The sequence below is a fragment of the Phyllostomus hastatus genome, unplaced genomic scaffold, assembly GCF_019186645.2.
Source record: "Phyllostomus hastatus isolate PE091 unplaced genomic scaffold, TTU_PhHast_1.1 phas_contig_17, whole genome shotgun sequence".
Lineage (NCBI taxonomy): Eukaryota > Metazoa > Chordata > Mammalia > Chiroptera > Phyllostomidae > Phyllostomus > Phyllostomus hastatus.
The window spans coordinates 40,904,117-40,920,747 of record NW_025333664.1 but is presented as its reverse complement, the minus strand read 5'-3'; the positions used below and the strand labels follow the sequence as shown (position 1 = coordinate 40,920,747).

Below are 16,631 nucleotides of genomic sequence, written 5' to 3'. Positions count from 1 at the left end.
TTTTTAAAAATTTTGAAATACATCTCTACATGTTTTGTGTTAATGCCCACAGAAGTGGAAGAATGTCAGCAGTCAGAAAATGCACCTGCAGTTGAATCTGGTCACCTGGTGGCAGAGCAGCAGCAGCAGATCATTCGGAGCAGCAGTACACCCGATGTCACTGAGCCACTGTGCTCAGGGTCAGCTCAGGGTATGGAGAAGGTTCTTCGGTTATTAATGCAGAAATGTTGACTCTGGCTAAGAAGAAGCTTGTATGACTTATTGCTTTCTGCATTTGTTCTACTTATTTCAAGGGAATTTACTTCTTAGTTTTGGAATGTAAGGGTATAATTTCTGGGAATATAATATTTTCACTATTTATTTTAATATAGTTACATAAATTGCACTTACATATGTCCAGTGTTTTTCCAGTGTGGCATGTTTGGGAACTAGAAAGATGTCCTGAGTGGCTGGAACAGGCATGAAGCAGAGAAGGTTACACCACAAGGTCAGGGAGAGGAGCAAGTTAGGTAGAAGGCAGGGCAGGATTAAGTGGATGTGGGAAAGGGCCATGAAGAGAGCCACGAAAGTTGACAAAATGGAAAGCTGCCCAGACTTTTGAAAAATTTTATTGGCAGCTTGTAGACTCTATTGACATTGAAAATAAGTCTTAATAGCATTATTTTACATGGTTTCTCCAACTTTCAGCAGCAACATCGTGTAGAAAGCAGAGGCAGATGGTTGGACCATTGTACACATAGAATGAAAGAACATATGTAAATCATGTCTAGTGTTAATGAACATACTTACCATTCAGTTTACTTTTATGAATTACATAAAGAAAGAAATAAACCTTATTTATTTATAAGTTATCTCAAAATTCTTAATGTCACAGTCATGCTAACCTCATCAAATGAGTAGGGAAGTATTGCTTCTTAGAATTTTCTTGAAATAAAAAAATGCAATAATAATAATTTGAGAACTATATTATCTGAAGATTTTCTGTTCTCTGAAAGTTTTTGTGTAAGATTGTTGTGATATTTTCCCCTTATATATTTGGGTAGAACCCACCATTTGCCAGGAGTTTTCTGTGGGAAGGTTTTTAAATACCATTCAAGTTTTAAATCATGATAAGACTATTCAGATTTTCCTTCCCTGTTTTAATTTTGATAATTTTCTTTTTCTAGGGATTTGTTCAATTCATGTATTTTTTTTTCAAATTTATTGGTCCCAGATTTTCACAAAATCATCTTATGGTCTTTATGTTTGTAGGCTTTGTGATGATATTCCCTTTTTAATAACTGATTCTGGATATTCTTTTTCTCAGCAGTCTTTAATCTTAAGAGATTCTGAGCCACCTTACTGATTTCTTCTTCCTGTCAGCTCACCTGGCTAACTCAGGCAGCTTTTTTCTGAGACCTTTTCTTTACAACCTCCAGGACAGTGTTCCTGCCTTCTCTTGTGCTAACATAATGTGCTGAAAAAGAAGTGGCATTCAGTCCTTTTAAAAGGTCACTGTGGGCCAAAGGTTTATAGTGTGGACTTAACCCATAGACTACCAGTTTGCCAGACCTCTGACTACCTGTTTTATCTATCTTAGAATTTCTACATTTAATAATTACCTATATATAAAAATACTTTTTCAGTTTTACTACCTGACGTATTCCTCCTTTTGATTTTGTTTTTCCACCAAATCTCTATTTAGGTCAAAAGGTAGAAAACACACAGAATTTGAGTTCTTCAGAGCCTAAGCCTATCCAGGAGAATAAAGGATATGTGAAGAAAGAATATGAAGGAATAACAGTAAGATATTTTCAAACCAAATTAATTTGTCATTAAACATAAACATATAAATTACTGACACAATAATACATTTATTAATGGCAATAATAGTTTTCCATTTAGATGGTTCATAAGCCCATGTAACCTTGAAGTCTTTTAAAGTCTTGCTTGCTTTCTATGTAAAAATTATAGTCACATTACAAAAAATAGAAAAATTAACATGAAATGGAATCCACCACCTGGTGTGTATTTGGCACTCTCTATTTTTTAATCAGGTATTTTTGCCTTTCAAAAATACATTCAGATCCCTTGTTCCTGACATCATTTTAGGTAGTAGCCTCCATCTAACATGAGTTGCTAGGTAAGTCAGTTTTTGCAAAGATCTGTTACAGTTTCTTTTTTTTTAATGTGTAAAATAGCATTTTTAAAACAACTATAAAGTATAAAGAAGAGAATTTAAAAGTAGCCTATATTTCATTTATGCAGATAACTCCTGTTTATTCATTTTTTTAAAATGTGGTATATATCATAGAAAACCCCAACATCATAAAGGGTACAAAATAAAAAGAGAAAGAGTTTGCCTGGAAGATAACCAGTGTAAAATTTCTTTTGTCTTTATTTTTTAAAAGGACATATAACAGCTTATATATGTATGTTCTGTATGTATGTTTCAGTAATCACATAAACACACACAAACTAACGCCTCAGCTTAAAAACTAGAACATTTCCAGTGGCACTCCTTTGGCTCGTAACTTCCTTCCTTGTCCCTTCAGAGGAGCAGCATTTTCTTGGCTGTGTGTTTATCATGCCCTTGCTTTGCTCTATAGTTAAACAATATATATCCTTTAGTTTTTCTTATTTTTAAACATTATAAAAGTGATGTTATTGTTTTATTCAGTCATTTATGTATTTCTAAGATTCATCCACATTGCACCATGTAGCTGTAGTTCATTAACTCTTCTCTGCTGTATGTTATTTTACTGCGAATATATCATAAATCTATTTCCATTCTCTTGTTGATGAACATTTAGATCATTTGAATTTTTTTAATGAAAGATGCAGCTATATACATTCTTGTATGTGTTTTAATATCTACAAGATTAAGGTTTTCTCTGTGGTAGCTATTTAGGAATAGAATTCATGAGTCATAGAGTAGAATATTCTACCTTACAAGAGAATGTGTGTTTTCCAAAGTGGTTGCACTATATATTTCTGCCAGCAACATACAAGTTACCATTCATTCACATTCGTGTCAGCACTTGCTTTGCCAGATTTAAAAAAATTTATGACTTATGTAGGTGAAATGGGATCTTATTTTTTTATTTTTCAAATTACTAAAAAAGTTTAAAATCTTTCCATATGTTCACTGATCGTGTGTGTTCAACTGTGAAATGCCTAATGATGTCCTTACCATGTCCTATTGATTTGTCTTTTTCTCTTTAATTTGTACTAATTCTTCATATAGTCTGAGTACTGATCCTATTTTGGTTGTTTCTGGCAGATTTATTCTCCCAAAGTACATCTTGTGTTTACACTTTCTTCGTGGTGTCTTTTGATGAAAAGATGTTCTTAATTTTTCTATTCTTGGTTATCAAACATTTTTTTATGGCTCAGTTTAATGGAAATTTTAAAATACCAGTCCACAGGGATAAGTATATTTACCTTATATTTGTAAGTGTTTTCGTTTTTTTCTATACATATAAGTCTTTCCTCCATCTGGAATTGATTTTTATCTGGGGAGTGAGGCAGGGATCCAGTCCTCTGTCCCACCCTGCACATAGATAGCTACATGTCCCAGGTCCCATTTATTAAATTATTATTATTTTTTAATTGATCTGAAATACCACCTCTCTTTTTCATATATACTGTTTCCCAGATGTGTGAGGCTTTATTTTGGTGTTTCTTACCTTGATTCTGGTTACTTTATTTCTCTGCACAGTAGTACAATATCTTAATTAGTGTAGTTCCCCACTTCTTTATCCTTTCCCAACCTCTCCTAATGGAAACTATTTTTCTACTACCTTTTGTCTGTCATTATTGCTAGTCTTCCATTGTTGAGAAGTCTTCCATTCATCCTCTTTGTTGTTTCTCATTCTTTGTCCTTGTCCTTCAATTTCACTATAGTATATTTAGGTGCAGTTTCTTTTGGTTTATACATTTGTCTTTTTGATATATGCTCTGTGGCAAATATTTGTAGATGCCATCTTCCATTGTTTTTGGAAAATTCTTGGTAATCATTTCTTCACATATTGTCTCTTTTGTTCTTTCTGCTCTTCTGGGATTCTAGGTAAAAGTATGTTTAGACTTTCTTATTCTGTCTTCCATGTCTCTTAAGCCCCTTTCATATTTTCCATTTTCCTTATCCCTCTGGGTACATTCTAGGTAATTCATCAAATCTGTCTTTCAGTTTAATAATTCTCTCTTTACTTATATGTAGTCTGCTGTTTAATACTTCCATTGAGTTTTTTAGTTCAACAATTATGCCTTTCGCTTTTGAAAGTTCAGGTTGATTCTATTCAAGTATACCTGGTATCTGTGATTTCTAATAATCTCATGTTGCTTGTTTATTTTTGTAATTCTTATCTTTTATTTTTTTTAATTATTCATCTATTATACTTCTAAATTCTTTATCTGATTATCTGAAACCCTTGGGAGGGGGGTTTAAGTCTAATGTTTGTTGTTTCTGAGACTCTTGTGCATGGTGATTTATTTCCTTAGGTGTTTGGTGGTCTTCGATTTAGTTCCAAGATGGCTAATATTAATCTAAGAAAACTTGAATGTCTGAAGTGATGGAGTTTCACCAGGACAGCCTTTGCATTTGTTTCTTCCAGGAACCAGGGAGTACTACTATAATCCTAGAGTTTTAGTTTTTTTTGCCACGGGCAGTGGTAATACTAGATTTACCCCTAAGATAGACCCATTTCACTACCCAGGTTTCTACTTGCTTTTGGGAGAGGGGCTGTGGATTACTTGGATTTTCTTTCACTTCCTTATGAATCCCAAATTAAAACCCAAATTTTTTATGTAGGATCTAGTTCTGTAGCTGGTGGACATATCATTTCTCAGTCGGAAGCAGAAGAGCCTGCATTCTGCTTTTCAACTAAGGAAATATCTGGGTATATTTCCATTATCACATTAGAGCTATCATCCTTCTTTAAGGCTGTATAATATTTTTTAATATACCATTGTACACCTTCTTTTTATGGCTTATAATTATTCTGTCTTTGAATTAATAATATCTTAGTCCCTACTTCTCATTTGTTTGCTTATTTAATATTTGTTCTTTTACTTGGTTCATTGAATCTAGGTTTTCTTAATAGACTCTACACTGGAGGACCTTAAATTTACATCTTCATTCCTGGATTTATCTTGTCTCACAATCCTGAATTTTTGTTGCCTACTTACAGGACATTCTCTTTGGATATTCAGCCCATAGGTGAAAATTCAAATATCAGAAACTTTCTCTGTTCCTTTGTTTATTATCCTTTTTTCCTTCCTTCCTTTGTCACCATCATTAACATGGTCCCCTAGGTTCATTTCCTTTTGTGATTTCATTTTATTCCACTGTCATATGCAGCTGATTATAATCTCTTGTCTCCCATTCTTCAGCATTTTTCTTTTTTAATTATTATTGTTCAATTACAGTTGTCTGTATTTTCTTCCCACCCCTCTCCCCCCATCCCCTTCAAACCCACCTCCCTCCCTTGCTTCCACCCTCCCCCTTGGTTTCCTCCATGTGTCCTTTATAGTAGTTCCTGACAACCTTTCCCCCTCTGTCCCCTCCCCCCTCCCCTCTGGCTATTGTTAGATTGTTCTTATTTTCAATGACTCTGGTTATTGAAAATTTCTTATTTCATTTGCTTTTTTCTTTTGTTGATTATGTTCCAGTTAAAGGTGAGATCATATGGTACTTGTCCCTCACTGCCTGGCTTATTTCACTTAAGACAATGCTCTCCAGTTCCACCATGCTGTTGCAAAGGGTATAAGCTCCTTCTTTCTTCTACGTAGAATTCCATTTTCTTACTTGCCTTTTCCCTCTCTCTCTCCCCCTCTTCTCTCTCTTTTTTACCAATAAAAGCCTTATCTGCTCATTTCTGAATCACCATAACAGTTCCATAACAATTTCTTCTTAACACTAATCCTGCAGATAACTACTAGACTTTTCTATCTAGATATGTTTTTAATCACAATAAGTTATTGTCTGGAACATATTGCTCATTTTGTCAATGTTGGGTTGAAATTCCTAAACCTGATGTTGAAGGCCCACTGGCAGTTGCCTCTTTTAGAAGGTGGTCTGCATTTTCTTATCTTTTTTCTCTTCACCTGCCTGCCCTGCATGGCTGCTATAATCAGCTTCTTTTCCTACACATAGAATTTGCTGATTACCACTCAGTGCTTCCTGCCTTGAATCCCCTCCTGCCTTCTCTCTACCACTTCATGTCTGTTGCCTTCTTGAACAGCTGTCCTGTTACTGTGGCCAATTAAGGTAACACTTTATTCTGCATACCTTGTAGAAAAATTTATTTGCCTATTTTGCTTATGTACCTTGTAATCATTTTGTGTAATATATGTATGTTTTGTCTCTCCAAGCAATGCATAAATTTTATAGGATGCAGATTACCTCCAAATATTTTGGTGCTCTATATTTAATACAGGGTCTAATGCTGAATGGTGCTCAGGAAAGTCTGTTGCACATTTAACAAGTAAGGCACTAAGTGACTTTTAGAAAAGTCTTGGTGGAGTTTATCCCTTTCCTGCCAGCAGACTTACCATCTGTGGGAAACTTAGGCCTTCTGGAGAATTGCATTCACTATATATGTGTGTTTGAGCAGAGGAACAAAGAGAACTTTAAAATAAAGTATTTTCATATAATTTTGTATTTTTTTTCAGTAAATCAGTTTAATTGAATGTCAGTTGACAAAGTAGAAGCCATAAATTTTGGATCGTGAGTAATTTATAATTCAATTATAATTTGTGAACACATCCTTTAAATAGAAACAACATTCAGGTTTTTTTGTTGCTACTATTGTTTATTTCTCTTTCCTTAGAAATGTAGACTGAAAACTTTACAGTCTTGTAAAATTAAAACTTTCCTGTAACAAATAAAATATTTCTTTTGTCTGAAGATCTTAGTTCGAAGAAGCAGCAGCTCTGCTGAACTGGATTTAAAAGATGATTTGCAGCAGACGCAAGGAAAATGTAGGGAAAGACAGAAGAGTAAGTTCCAGGAAATGTGGTGTGTTTTAATCCAGATCCAGAGTTGTTGTATTTCATTTTCTGTTTACTTTCTAATTTAAATGCTATCATCTAAAGAGATGTGGTTGCAAAATGGGACATTTTTATTCCTGGAATCTTAGGATTGATAGACATTTAGTTCACACATACAATAAACAGTCCCAGTCAGTTACCTGTACCTTAGAGGCCTATCTCCACCACCTTCCCCCTACCACCACCACCAGGCCTTTCCTCAGAGAGGCACAACCAAGGCTAATAGCTAGGTGAGCAGACAAACCAAGAAGGAAAAATGATCTTCCCTAGAGTATCCCCACCAGCTAGGAGCAAAATGCTTCAGAAGTACGTTGAAGTCAATAGTATAAGTACTTAAAAAATAATATTTGATTGGAATCCTTACACATTTTATCATGTGCAGTAAAATGTGGCCCTAATGTGTCTTAAAACTCTGCTTTCTCAAGAGCAAGTGCTGGGCCACCTTCTTCTCAGAGCAACGTAGTAAACAACTCAGGTCCAGGGTGTTCTTGGTGGGATATGGAAGAACTTCTCTTAGTCTCCTTCAGTCCCTTTTGTCTTAGAGTTCTGTGGCAGTGAAGTAAGGGACTTAACAGGTTAGTAACTAGGACAACTTTCAGTTCTTTGAAAATGGAAAGAGGACATCAGATTAGAAGCAGTAAGGCTGGGAACTGTCAACTACAGATACAAAAAGCAGCTGAAAGAGTGAGCCAACAGAAAGGGGAAACACATAAAATTGTTATGAAGTAGACAGGAGACCTGGAAGAGTAAACTGTCTAGGTCTGTTTTGTGTTAGACAAAATAGCCCTCTAAGGCTTAATAGCTTTTGAAAGCATCATTGTATTTTAACAAATTATAACTTTTTAGTATATGAAGGAGAGAGTTTCTACTGCAGATGTTTTGCTGCAGAATACCTTATCCTCTAGTGATCCTGGGTGATTCAGCCTGAGTTGAGGTCTAGACATCAGGCTCAAAATGTAAAACATTATTAGACTCTTCTAGCCAGCAGAATAAACTTGCATTTGTGATGAACCAATTTCCCCCCTTTTCTTCCACCCCCATTTTATAGTTTTATAAGTTGCAGTACAAAGCTTAAGGAAATGATGCAATCCTTTGGGTATATGGTATAACTAAGTTAAAGCTTCTGAAAACGATGCTACTTGTGTGACATATAGTGGAGCTATAATAATTATTAAGGTCCTGCACTTAAAAGCTTTGTTTCACTGAGCAAGAGCCCCACAAAAGCATGTTTTGAGTCCTTCTGCCCTTTATGATTCCTGTTGTGTCAGGTGTTTATTTACTTGTGTGTAGGTAATTGTGAGCATTCTAATTTCCAGCTATTAGTTATCTCAGACTTTGTTTCTTCCATTGTGCCAGGTGAAAGTGTCAGCAGTGACACAGCTCTGGGCTGGAACAATGAGGCAGAGTTGTCCATGACTTCATGGCAGACCTGTGAGGAAGATACAGAACTGAACTCTCCCACAGATGTTGTAGCTGACTCTGATGCCCGCCATTGGTTACAACTGAGTCCCACTGATACTTCAAACTTCACAGGTAACTGTGTCTTTGAAAAGGAGGCAACAGTGCTAATGGATGGGAGATCCCATGGTTTCCTAGTTGTAAGAAATTTAGGGGTTTTTTAGCACAATGATGATAAGGGTGCCACTTCCAACCAAATTGCTTGTGGCAGCCCCAACAACCTGTTTATAATCAGTCATGAATTTTGAGACATGTAGAGAGGGTTCTAAATTAGTGGCCAGATAATGGAAAGAAAACTACAGCCACTATCCACCAAAGGAAGAAGTGATGATACTCATGTCAAGCCTTTGACATCCCTGACTCTGAAAACAGAAGAGTGATTTTATTCACTTTATAAGGGCCCTAAATCTAGGATAAGTTTTAGACTTTGAATAGCTTATTGATGAATATGTTTTTGAAATTTTACTATAAAAAGTGAGTACCAGTGAGCATAGTACACAACTTAAGAGATAGAACAACAGCCCTGGTGGGCTAGCTCAGTTGTGTAGAGTATCGTCCTGATACACCAAGTTTGTGGGTTTGATCACTGATCAGGGTGCATAAAGAAGCAACCAATGAGTGCATAAATAAGTGGAATAAAAGTCAGTGCCTCTCTCTGTCTCGCTCTCTTTGTCTCTCTCCCTTTGTCTCTCTCCCCCACTCCTTTCTCTCTCTAAAAATGGATAAATAAAATAAAAAAAAATACAATATCCAAATCAGTAAGATTTCCTAGAAGGCCTTCTCAAGTCCCTTCCATTCTCCCATTACTCTGTGACCCTATCTCAAAAATTTTTATAATCCCTTGATTTATTTATATATCTACCTCATATATCTGTCTCAAGCAATCAAATAGATCATATTTTTAAACTTTTAAAAGTGATGTTATACTCCCTATTTTTTTTTGCACCTTTTACCCCAGAGTATAGTATTTTTAAGATTCATATGTGGACTACAAAGCCAAACTTTCTGGGTCTGCATCCAGGCTTTGCTGAGGAATTGATGGGTGACTTTGAGCAAGTTAGTTAATCTCACTGTCCTTCCTCTTCTTTTCTGTACAATAGGTATAATAATAGTCCCTACTATAGGGTTGTTGGAGGAATGAAAGAATGAACATACAAGTCTAGTGCACAGAATATTGTGTGGAAGTGCTCTGCAGTTTAAGCTATTCATATGCACACATACACACATACATATGCACATGCATATATAATGTGTGACCCTGGGGGTGCAAACCTTGAAAGGTTCAGCTCTCTCACCTTTGTGACAGGGCTGGTGAGAATGGTGACCCCAAAGAGAGTTGGGTATTTGTTTTGCTTAGTTTTTGTGTCAGGAGAGACAAGTGTTCTGAGGAATTAAGTGTGGAAAACACCATAGCCAAGTCTTTCCTGGTCTACCATACTCATGTTTACATACGGGTATCTTTTATGAAATAACAAGCTATAAATCACATGTTGAGAAGTTGTTATTAAAATGCCAAAAATGATTTTCATATAAAGTTTTACCTTAAGTAGTTTTTTTTTAACCAAACAAACTTTGGTTTCTATTCATCCTAATGTAAAATTTAACCAGAGTCTCTGATGTTTTGGAAGTTTCTGATGGAGTAACATTAAAACTTCATAAAATTTACATAGAAAAGTGGTATATGATAAAATCTTTTATCTATAAAATAGATAAGACCAAGAAATATGATCTTAATGTGTATTTAATGTATGTGTGTTTTAATAATAGAATAATAAACAAAAATAGACCAATTAGCTATAAGTGAATAACATACTGCCTTATAATGCTGTAGTGCTATCCTTAAAAGATAGTAGACATTTTTGGTCTATGTATTCAAATCTGCCATGGTAGAATCCTTGCAAAGGCAATGAGAAAATGGGAAAATATGGGGTTAGTTTGTAAATTATTGGGTAGCAATTTGTACTTCTCAAATTTTTATTTCCTTTTACAGTGATTTAAAATTGTTTATATATAGTTATGTATAATGATTTTGAATAATAATACTGTAAATTTTTATGGGATCTAACCCCTTTACAAAGAACTTGATTCTGTACAGTAAGAAGGCTAAATCTGACATAGTCTGTTTTAGAGATGGGAAAACTTAGTCCCTGAGAAATTTAATCTAGCTAGAAGGTACATGCCATAGTTAGAACTGTATTTTAAAGTGTTTTGACTCCACATGCAGTGCTGTCTACTCCCTTCCACTGCACTGCTGTTAAAATTACAACTGCAAAACCCTTTAAACTATTTGAAAATCATTAATACATTTATGGAATAAATGGCTTCTCTGGGTTTAATATACAGACTACCTAAGGGAAACTCATGGTGGCACTATTGAAGGCAATACTGAATCTTTAAGTTGAATTTATTTAAACAGAAACTAGTTTTAATTATTTTTATTGAAAAGAAAGAAAATTGGGTGATTACTTCCTTTGTCCTTTAGAAAGATTAGTTTTGATCCCATTTCAGAGTATACATGGGATAGCTCAATTTAATAAACTTATGTGAGGTAACTGTATATGATGTACTCTCTGTGTCATGATTAACTCCTCCAGCTACTTAGCTCTTCTTTGAAATGCTGATGTAGACAATCAGCACACTCAGTTCAGTAGTTCATCTTGTCATCTGTGAAAAGGACAAACCGTAATATGATAAGGTTTAAGGATTATCACAGTTCTGAATTTAACTTTCTGTGCTTAAGAGGATTTCTTTATAAATGTGCAAAATAAAACTAATGTTAGCCTGGCCTTTAGGACATGCCAAGAGAGTGATCAAACAATTTGAGTGTATCTGTTTCTCATTGTCTAAAATCTTAAATTCTTTCATCACTGGCAAAATAACAGTTTAGTTTTATATTTGCTTTCTCATTTAAATAATTTCATGTTTACTGAAAATAACAGCTAAATTAACTGTGCCTTCTGTCAAAATGTAATGGGTATTTGTTTTAATCTGGTATGGTAAGGCATGCAGACATGGAAATGATTATCATGAAGGAATAACTTTATACTCACAGGTCCCTAGAAACAGGAGGCCAGGCCTGCTGTGCAGGTGAGCTACACAGGAAAGCACCAGAGTTGGTCAGGAGACAGTGGGAAAGAGGGGCAAAACTGTGCAACAGCCTTAATGTCATTTCCATGGGAAAGGAAAGGCAAGCCAGGGTAAGCAGAGATAGGATAGCTAGTTTGAACAGTTTCAGCTAACTCTGGAGCATAGATGCTGACCCTGGTTGCCCAGTGCCAGGCCCTGGGGTGACTGTGGCAGGGAAATAGATATATTGGCTTGATGTGAAAGAGCCAGATAAAGGAGATAGTTGGGAGGTATGAGCTTTGTATTGGGTAGTATGAAAAGGAACAATTTCTGGTGAGTTGTTGGCTGTCTCTTGGAATTATTGACCCTAGGAAGGGCAGGGACGGTCATTTCCTGATCTGGAGGTTCTGAATCCAGAGCATTAGTTGATACCTTTATCAATTTTGTTCTGCTGAGATAATGATTTTGAAGAATATTTACAACTAAGAATGTTCTCTTATACTAAATAATCTCTTATTTAGCAAATAAGCTTACAAACTGGAAATACTGATTTTGATGCTGTAAGAAATAAAAACAGGAATAATCATAACCACAATTGACTTAATAGCTTACCAAGAAAACAAGACATTTCCTTCTAGTGACAAATAATGTGATAAGTGCTATGAGGTTCATATACAGAAAGTTTTAATCACAGAGATAGACAAATAGAGTAATAAAATAGAATATAAAATACTGAATCCACACAGGAATGGAATCATGATGTTATGAAAGAGGTGGCAGTCTAGATCTAGCAAGGAAAGGATTAATTTTATCCTTTTATGCCTGTGGGGCAAGTATTTAGCCAAATAGAAAAAAATGAAATAGAATCCCTTCCTTACACCATGCCCAGTCAATTCCAGATGGATAAAATACTTAAACATTAAAAGGAAATTTTAAAAACTTTTGGAAGAAGAATACCTTCTAAAAATATCTTAAGACTTTTGGGTAGGGAAGGTTTTCTTAAACAATATGTTTTTTAAAAGCTAACTGAAATAGAGTTATTAGTCATTAATTTAATTGCAGCATAATTAAAACTTTCTTTTTATTATCAGAAAAACTTTAAGAACTCTAAGGGGTGGCAGAACCCTGAAGGGAAAAAGCCAGCTTTGGTGTTCTTCCCCCTCCAGGTTCCTTTCAGGTCAGTGATGTGTTTTAAGATAAGGTTTAGTAAGAATTTGTATTCAACATTTTGGGTTAGTGGGGAGAAGGTCACTGTTCTTCCCCTGCTGGAATATAATCTCGGGGAGAGTGTCATTGTTGTTCACAGCTGATTCTTGACTTCCAGAACTGTACAGGGCAGGAGAGGAACATTAGTAAATAGCCAAATCAATGAATGAACAGGGGTGTCCAACTCATAGGCAGCATGTGGCCCAGGATGGGTATGAATGCGGCCCAACACAAAATCATAAATTTACTTAAAACACTTTGAGATTTTGTGTGTGTGTGTGATTACGTGTCATTATGTATTTAATGTGTGGGCCAAGACAACTCTTCTTCCACTGTGGCTGAGAGATGCCAAAAGGTTGGACACCCCTGCTTAAGTTTAGACTATTGTTTTATTTAGTTAAAATACCATTAAATTTTAACCTTTTTTAGTAATAAAAAATGTGAGATTGTTTCAAAACCTTTTTTGTTTAGTGTATTTATCGCATCCCTGCCTCCAAATATTGTTATAGAAATCCTTTTAGCACTTCTGCTTTTAATTATAGCTGTGCATATGAATTACATTCATTGTTACCTGCCATCAAAGCTGTTTTGGTGAAATGGTGTGCTTGTCGGTGTTGTCTGCCATTAGACTTTTTTTCCAGCATTTTGGCTTTGATCTGTCTGATGGGTTGCTCATCTTGGAAAGCAGATAAGGAAGGAAAGTCAGGCTCTAGTGCTAGCCAACAGAACACCAGCAGACCTGCTACCTCTGCACTTTGGATCCTCAAAGGTCAGGCCTGATTTTTCTGGTCCCAGAATTAAGGTGTTTCAGTTGAGCCTTTAGATTTGTCTTTAATGTCAAATCAAAAGAGAAATTCATTTCTAAAGTGCCTGTTATGTTTCTTTAACACTCTACCACCCCTACATAAAAGTGCCCCTGTGTGAAATCATTTGGTCATAAGTGCCTATTTTACCAAGACTTATTTTATGACTAAAAGTTTTTGCCTATTTGCAAAGTTCTAAACTTTATATTGCTCTGTTAAAAATCATGTATATGTTTAGAGAGAGAGAGATTTTATTTGTTCACAAGAGTTTCCAGTTTAATAAGAAATATTTAAATGCCCCTGTTGCATTTAGTCATAATGAAATGAAAAGATCCTAGGTTAGCATACCAGCTTGCTCATGAAAAAGAAAATAAAAGTCTATATTTGGCGTTTTTTGGGTGAACATGAAATTTTCTGAAATCTCTCAAATCCCTATTTTTCATTAAGTACTGCTTCACTGAGGAACCATCTACATGTAAAATGTCAGCATCTGTTCTGTTACTTATGCCATGAGTGCAGTAGTTTGGGGCAAAAACATTTCATCTCATTAAAAATTTTTTCACAGTAATATTGAGCATGCAGTTATTTCAGACACTTCTAAAAGACTCAACATATTTTGATGGGAATGTTACCTAGGATTTTATCACTGAGGTATAAATTTTTCAGAGAGCATAAGAGTATTGAAAAATTTTTTTAGATAGGGTCCTTTTTATAACTGAGAATGTATTATTTGCAGGTAGCAAGGAGGTACAGATGATCAGGTACCTAGCCTTTTTTACCTTGTGGTGTCACTCAAGCAAAGCTCCAGTGTGATTGGAGTTTGGGGGGCTAATCTTTATTTTGGATGGCTGCATTTTAGGAATGGTGGGAAGGGATTAAATAGAACTATAAATCATCTAATCCCCTTACTTTTTAATACCCCTCAAGGGATTAAAGACATCATAGTATTTTTTATGAGAAAAATAAATGCCATACTATGCTCTGTATTCAGTTGGGATCTTGTGTTGATTTATAAACTTTCATTAAAGCTTTATCATACCTTCTTGACAGATGCTTGGTATTGTACTTATTTTATAGATTAAACATTAGGAGGATGAGTCTCTTTCAGAGAAGAAAAGACCCATGATCAGGCTTTTGTTCTCTATACCTCCTGTCTTTGAGTCACAGTGTTTAGGAATTCCATTTTGAATTAGATCTGCACATTTTATTGTGTCTCTTTAGTGGATTATATGATACTTATATGGGAAATACAGATGTGTTTTCCTTTAAGAAGGAACAGTGCTCCTGTTTGAGTAAGGTCTTTCCATGACACTATGTGCCACCCTCATTAAATCTTTTGTTTCATTGTTTTGGGATCTTTTAATGTCTAATAAAATAAGCTATTACCAGCTGTCTTGAGTGCAGGAAAGGATGCAGACCATTCTTGGATCTGCCTTGGCTCCTTGTCAGATTCACTCCTTTTTGTTCCTTGTTGAGTCTTGTCATTCCTGTATTTGAGTTCCTCACACCCACCAACTGTGCTTCAGTTTCTTTGATTAGGCCCTAAAAACACCAACAACATAGGTACTCAATGAGAGTGGGAATTAATAATTGCCTAGAAATCAGTTTGTCTTCATCTGTGTGGGAAATTTTTGAGGAATACAACTTTAGGAATAATTATGTTAATAACAAATGGTGTAAGATAAAAGAGAAAGGGGTCTAGTAGTAGAGGTAGGACACAACTTTTTAAACTCCCTCCAAAGATTTAAAAGAGAAGCAAAGCAAAGGAGATCCTAATTAAATCAACATATTGATAGATAAGAAGAAAGAAAGAAAACACTGGTCTAACTATATGTATGTACGTCACATAAACTTTAAAACAGAAATCATTTATTAGTAACAACAGTAATTCTGAATTTATATGAACTTTATAACCTCTAGATAAATGAAGCAAAAGTTGACAGAATTATAAGGAACTACTGATAAAACCATATTTATAGTAGAAAAATTTAATAACTAAGAAATTGAGAGTTAAGAATATATTAGACTAGAGAAACCTTATACAATACAATTAATGGAGATATTTATATATATTCAATGGAGATATTTTATACCTGTATAAAACTTTGAACTGAGTTAAAATGTGATTAAAACTTGTGATTAAAAGCATATGGAACATTTACAGAAATTGACCGATTACATCTTTAAGGAAGTCTCAACCAATGTCAAAATTTGAAATCATATCACATTCTATAAATGTGATAATATAAATTAAGAACAAAAGGATAATAAAATAAAAATAGATTGAGAAACTAACCACTGTACTTTATGTAAGTCCAAAAAGAAATTAAATTATAAATTAGGAAATACTTCAAACTGGACTACGGTGAAAACTACATATCAGAAGCTGTAGAATGTAGCTAAAGACTATATGGAAGAAAATATGTTTTTATATTAGGAGAGAAAAAATTTATCTGTGTGTTCTATTAAAAAAATTAGGGGAAAATGGCAGAATAATATATAGAAGTTAATAAAAATGGAACTAATAAAGCAAAGTGCATACTCATATGCTAGAAAGTAATAGAGGGGACTATCAGAAACAACTCTTTAAAAAAAAATAAAATAGACGATTGGCAAGATTGATTAAGGAAAGAGTATTGGGGGTGAAAAGGGAACAGGACTAAAAAAATTTTAAATAATATAGTAGGTTAATTTGAATATATTTATAAAAATAAAGACCAATCCCTAGTTTTGTGAAGCTTCAAATAAGTGAGAAACTATTTTTAACAACCTGTTCCAGATTCTAGAAGGGAAAGAAAGCTCCCTAACTTCTGTTATCTAACTTGTGTTACCTTGATAATGAAACCAGACAAGGTGCATACTTAAAAAGGAAAAATTAGGGTCCATCTTACTTAAAAGTGTATCAGCAAAATTCCTAAACAAAGCATTCCAATGAAATCTAAGAATATTGGGAAAGGATCATACATCAGAAGTAAGAAACATTCATTACAGGAACACAAGCCAAAAAGAAAAAATCCATCATAAGAACATCAGACAAATCTCAGTTAAAGAAGATTTTATAAAATATCT

The 16,631-nt window shown here is 34.6% G+C and overlaps 1 protein-coding gene across 9 annotated transcripts in view; it reads left to right on the top strand.

Moving 5' to 3' along the window:
- The window catches only part of RALGAPA2 (Ral GTPase activating protein catalytic subunit alpha 2), a 386,278-nt gene that overhangs the window by 155,004 nt on the left and 214,643 nt on the right, over positions 1-16,631 (top strand). For all 9 annotated transcript variants that reach the window (XM_045833596.1, XM_045833597.1, XM_045833593.1 and 6 more), the window contains 4 exons: positions 53-190; positions 1,685-1,782; positions 6,888-6,978; positions 8,386-8,562. In XM_045833596.1, the coding sequence (XP_045689552.1) occupies positions 53-190; positions 1,685-1,782; positions 6,888-6,978; positions 8,386-8,562 (504 nt within the window). The remainder of the gene's footprint in view (positions 1-52; positions 191-1,684; positions 1,783-6,887; positions 6,979-8,385; positions 8,563-16,631) is intronic.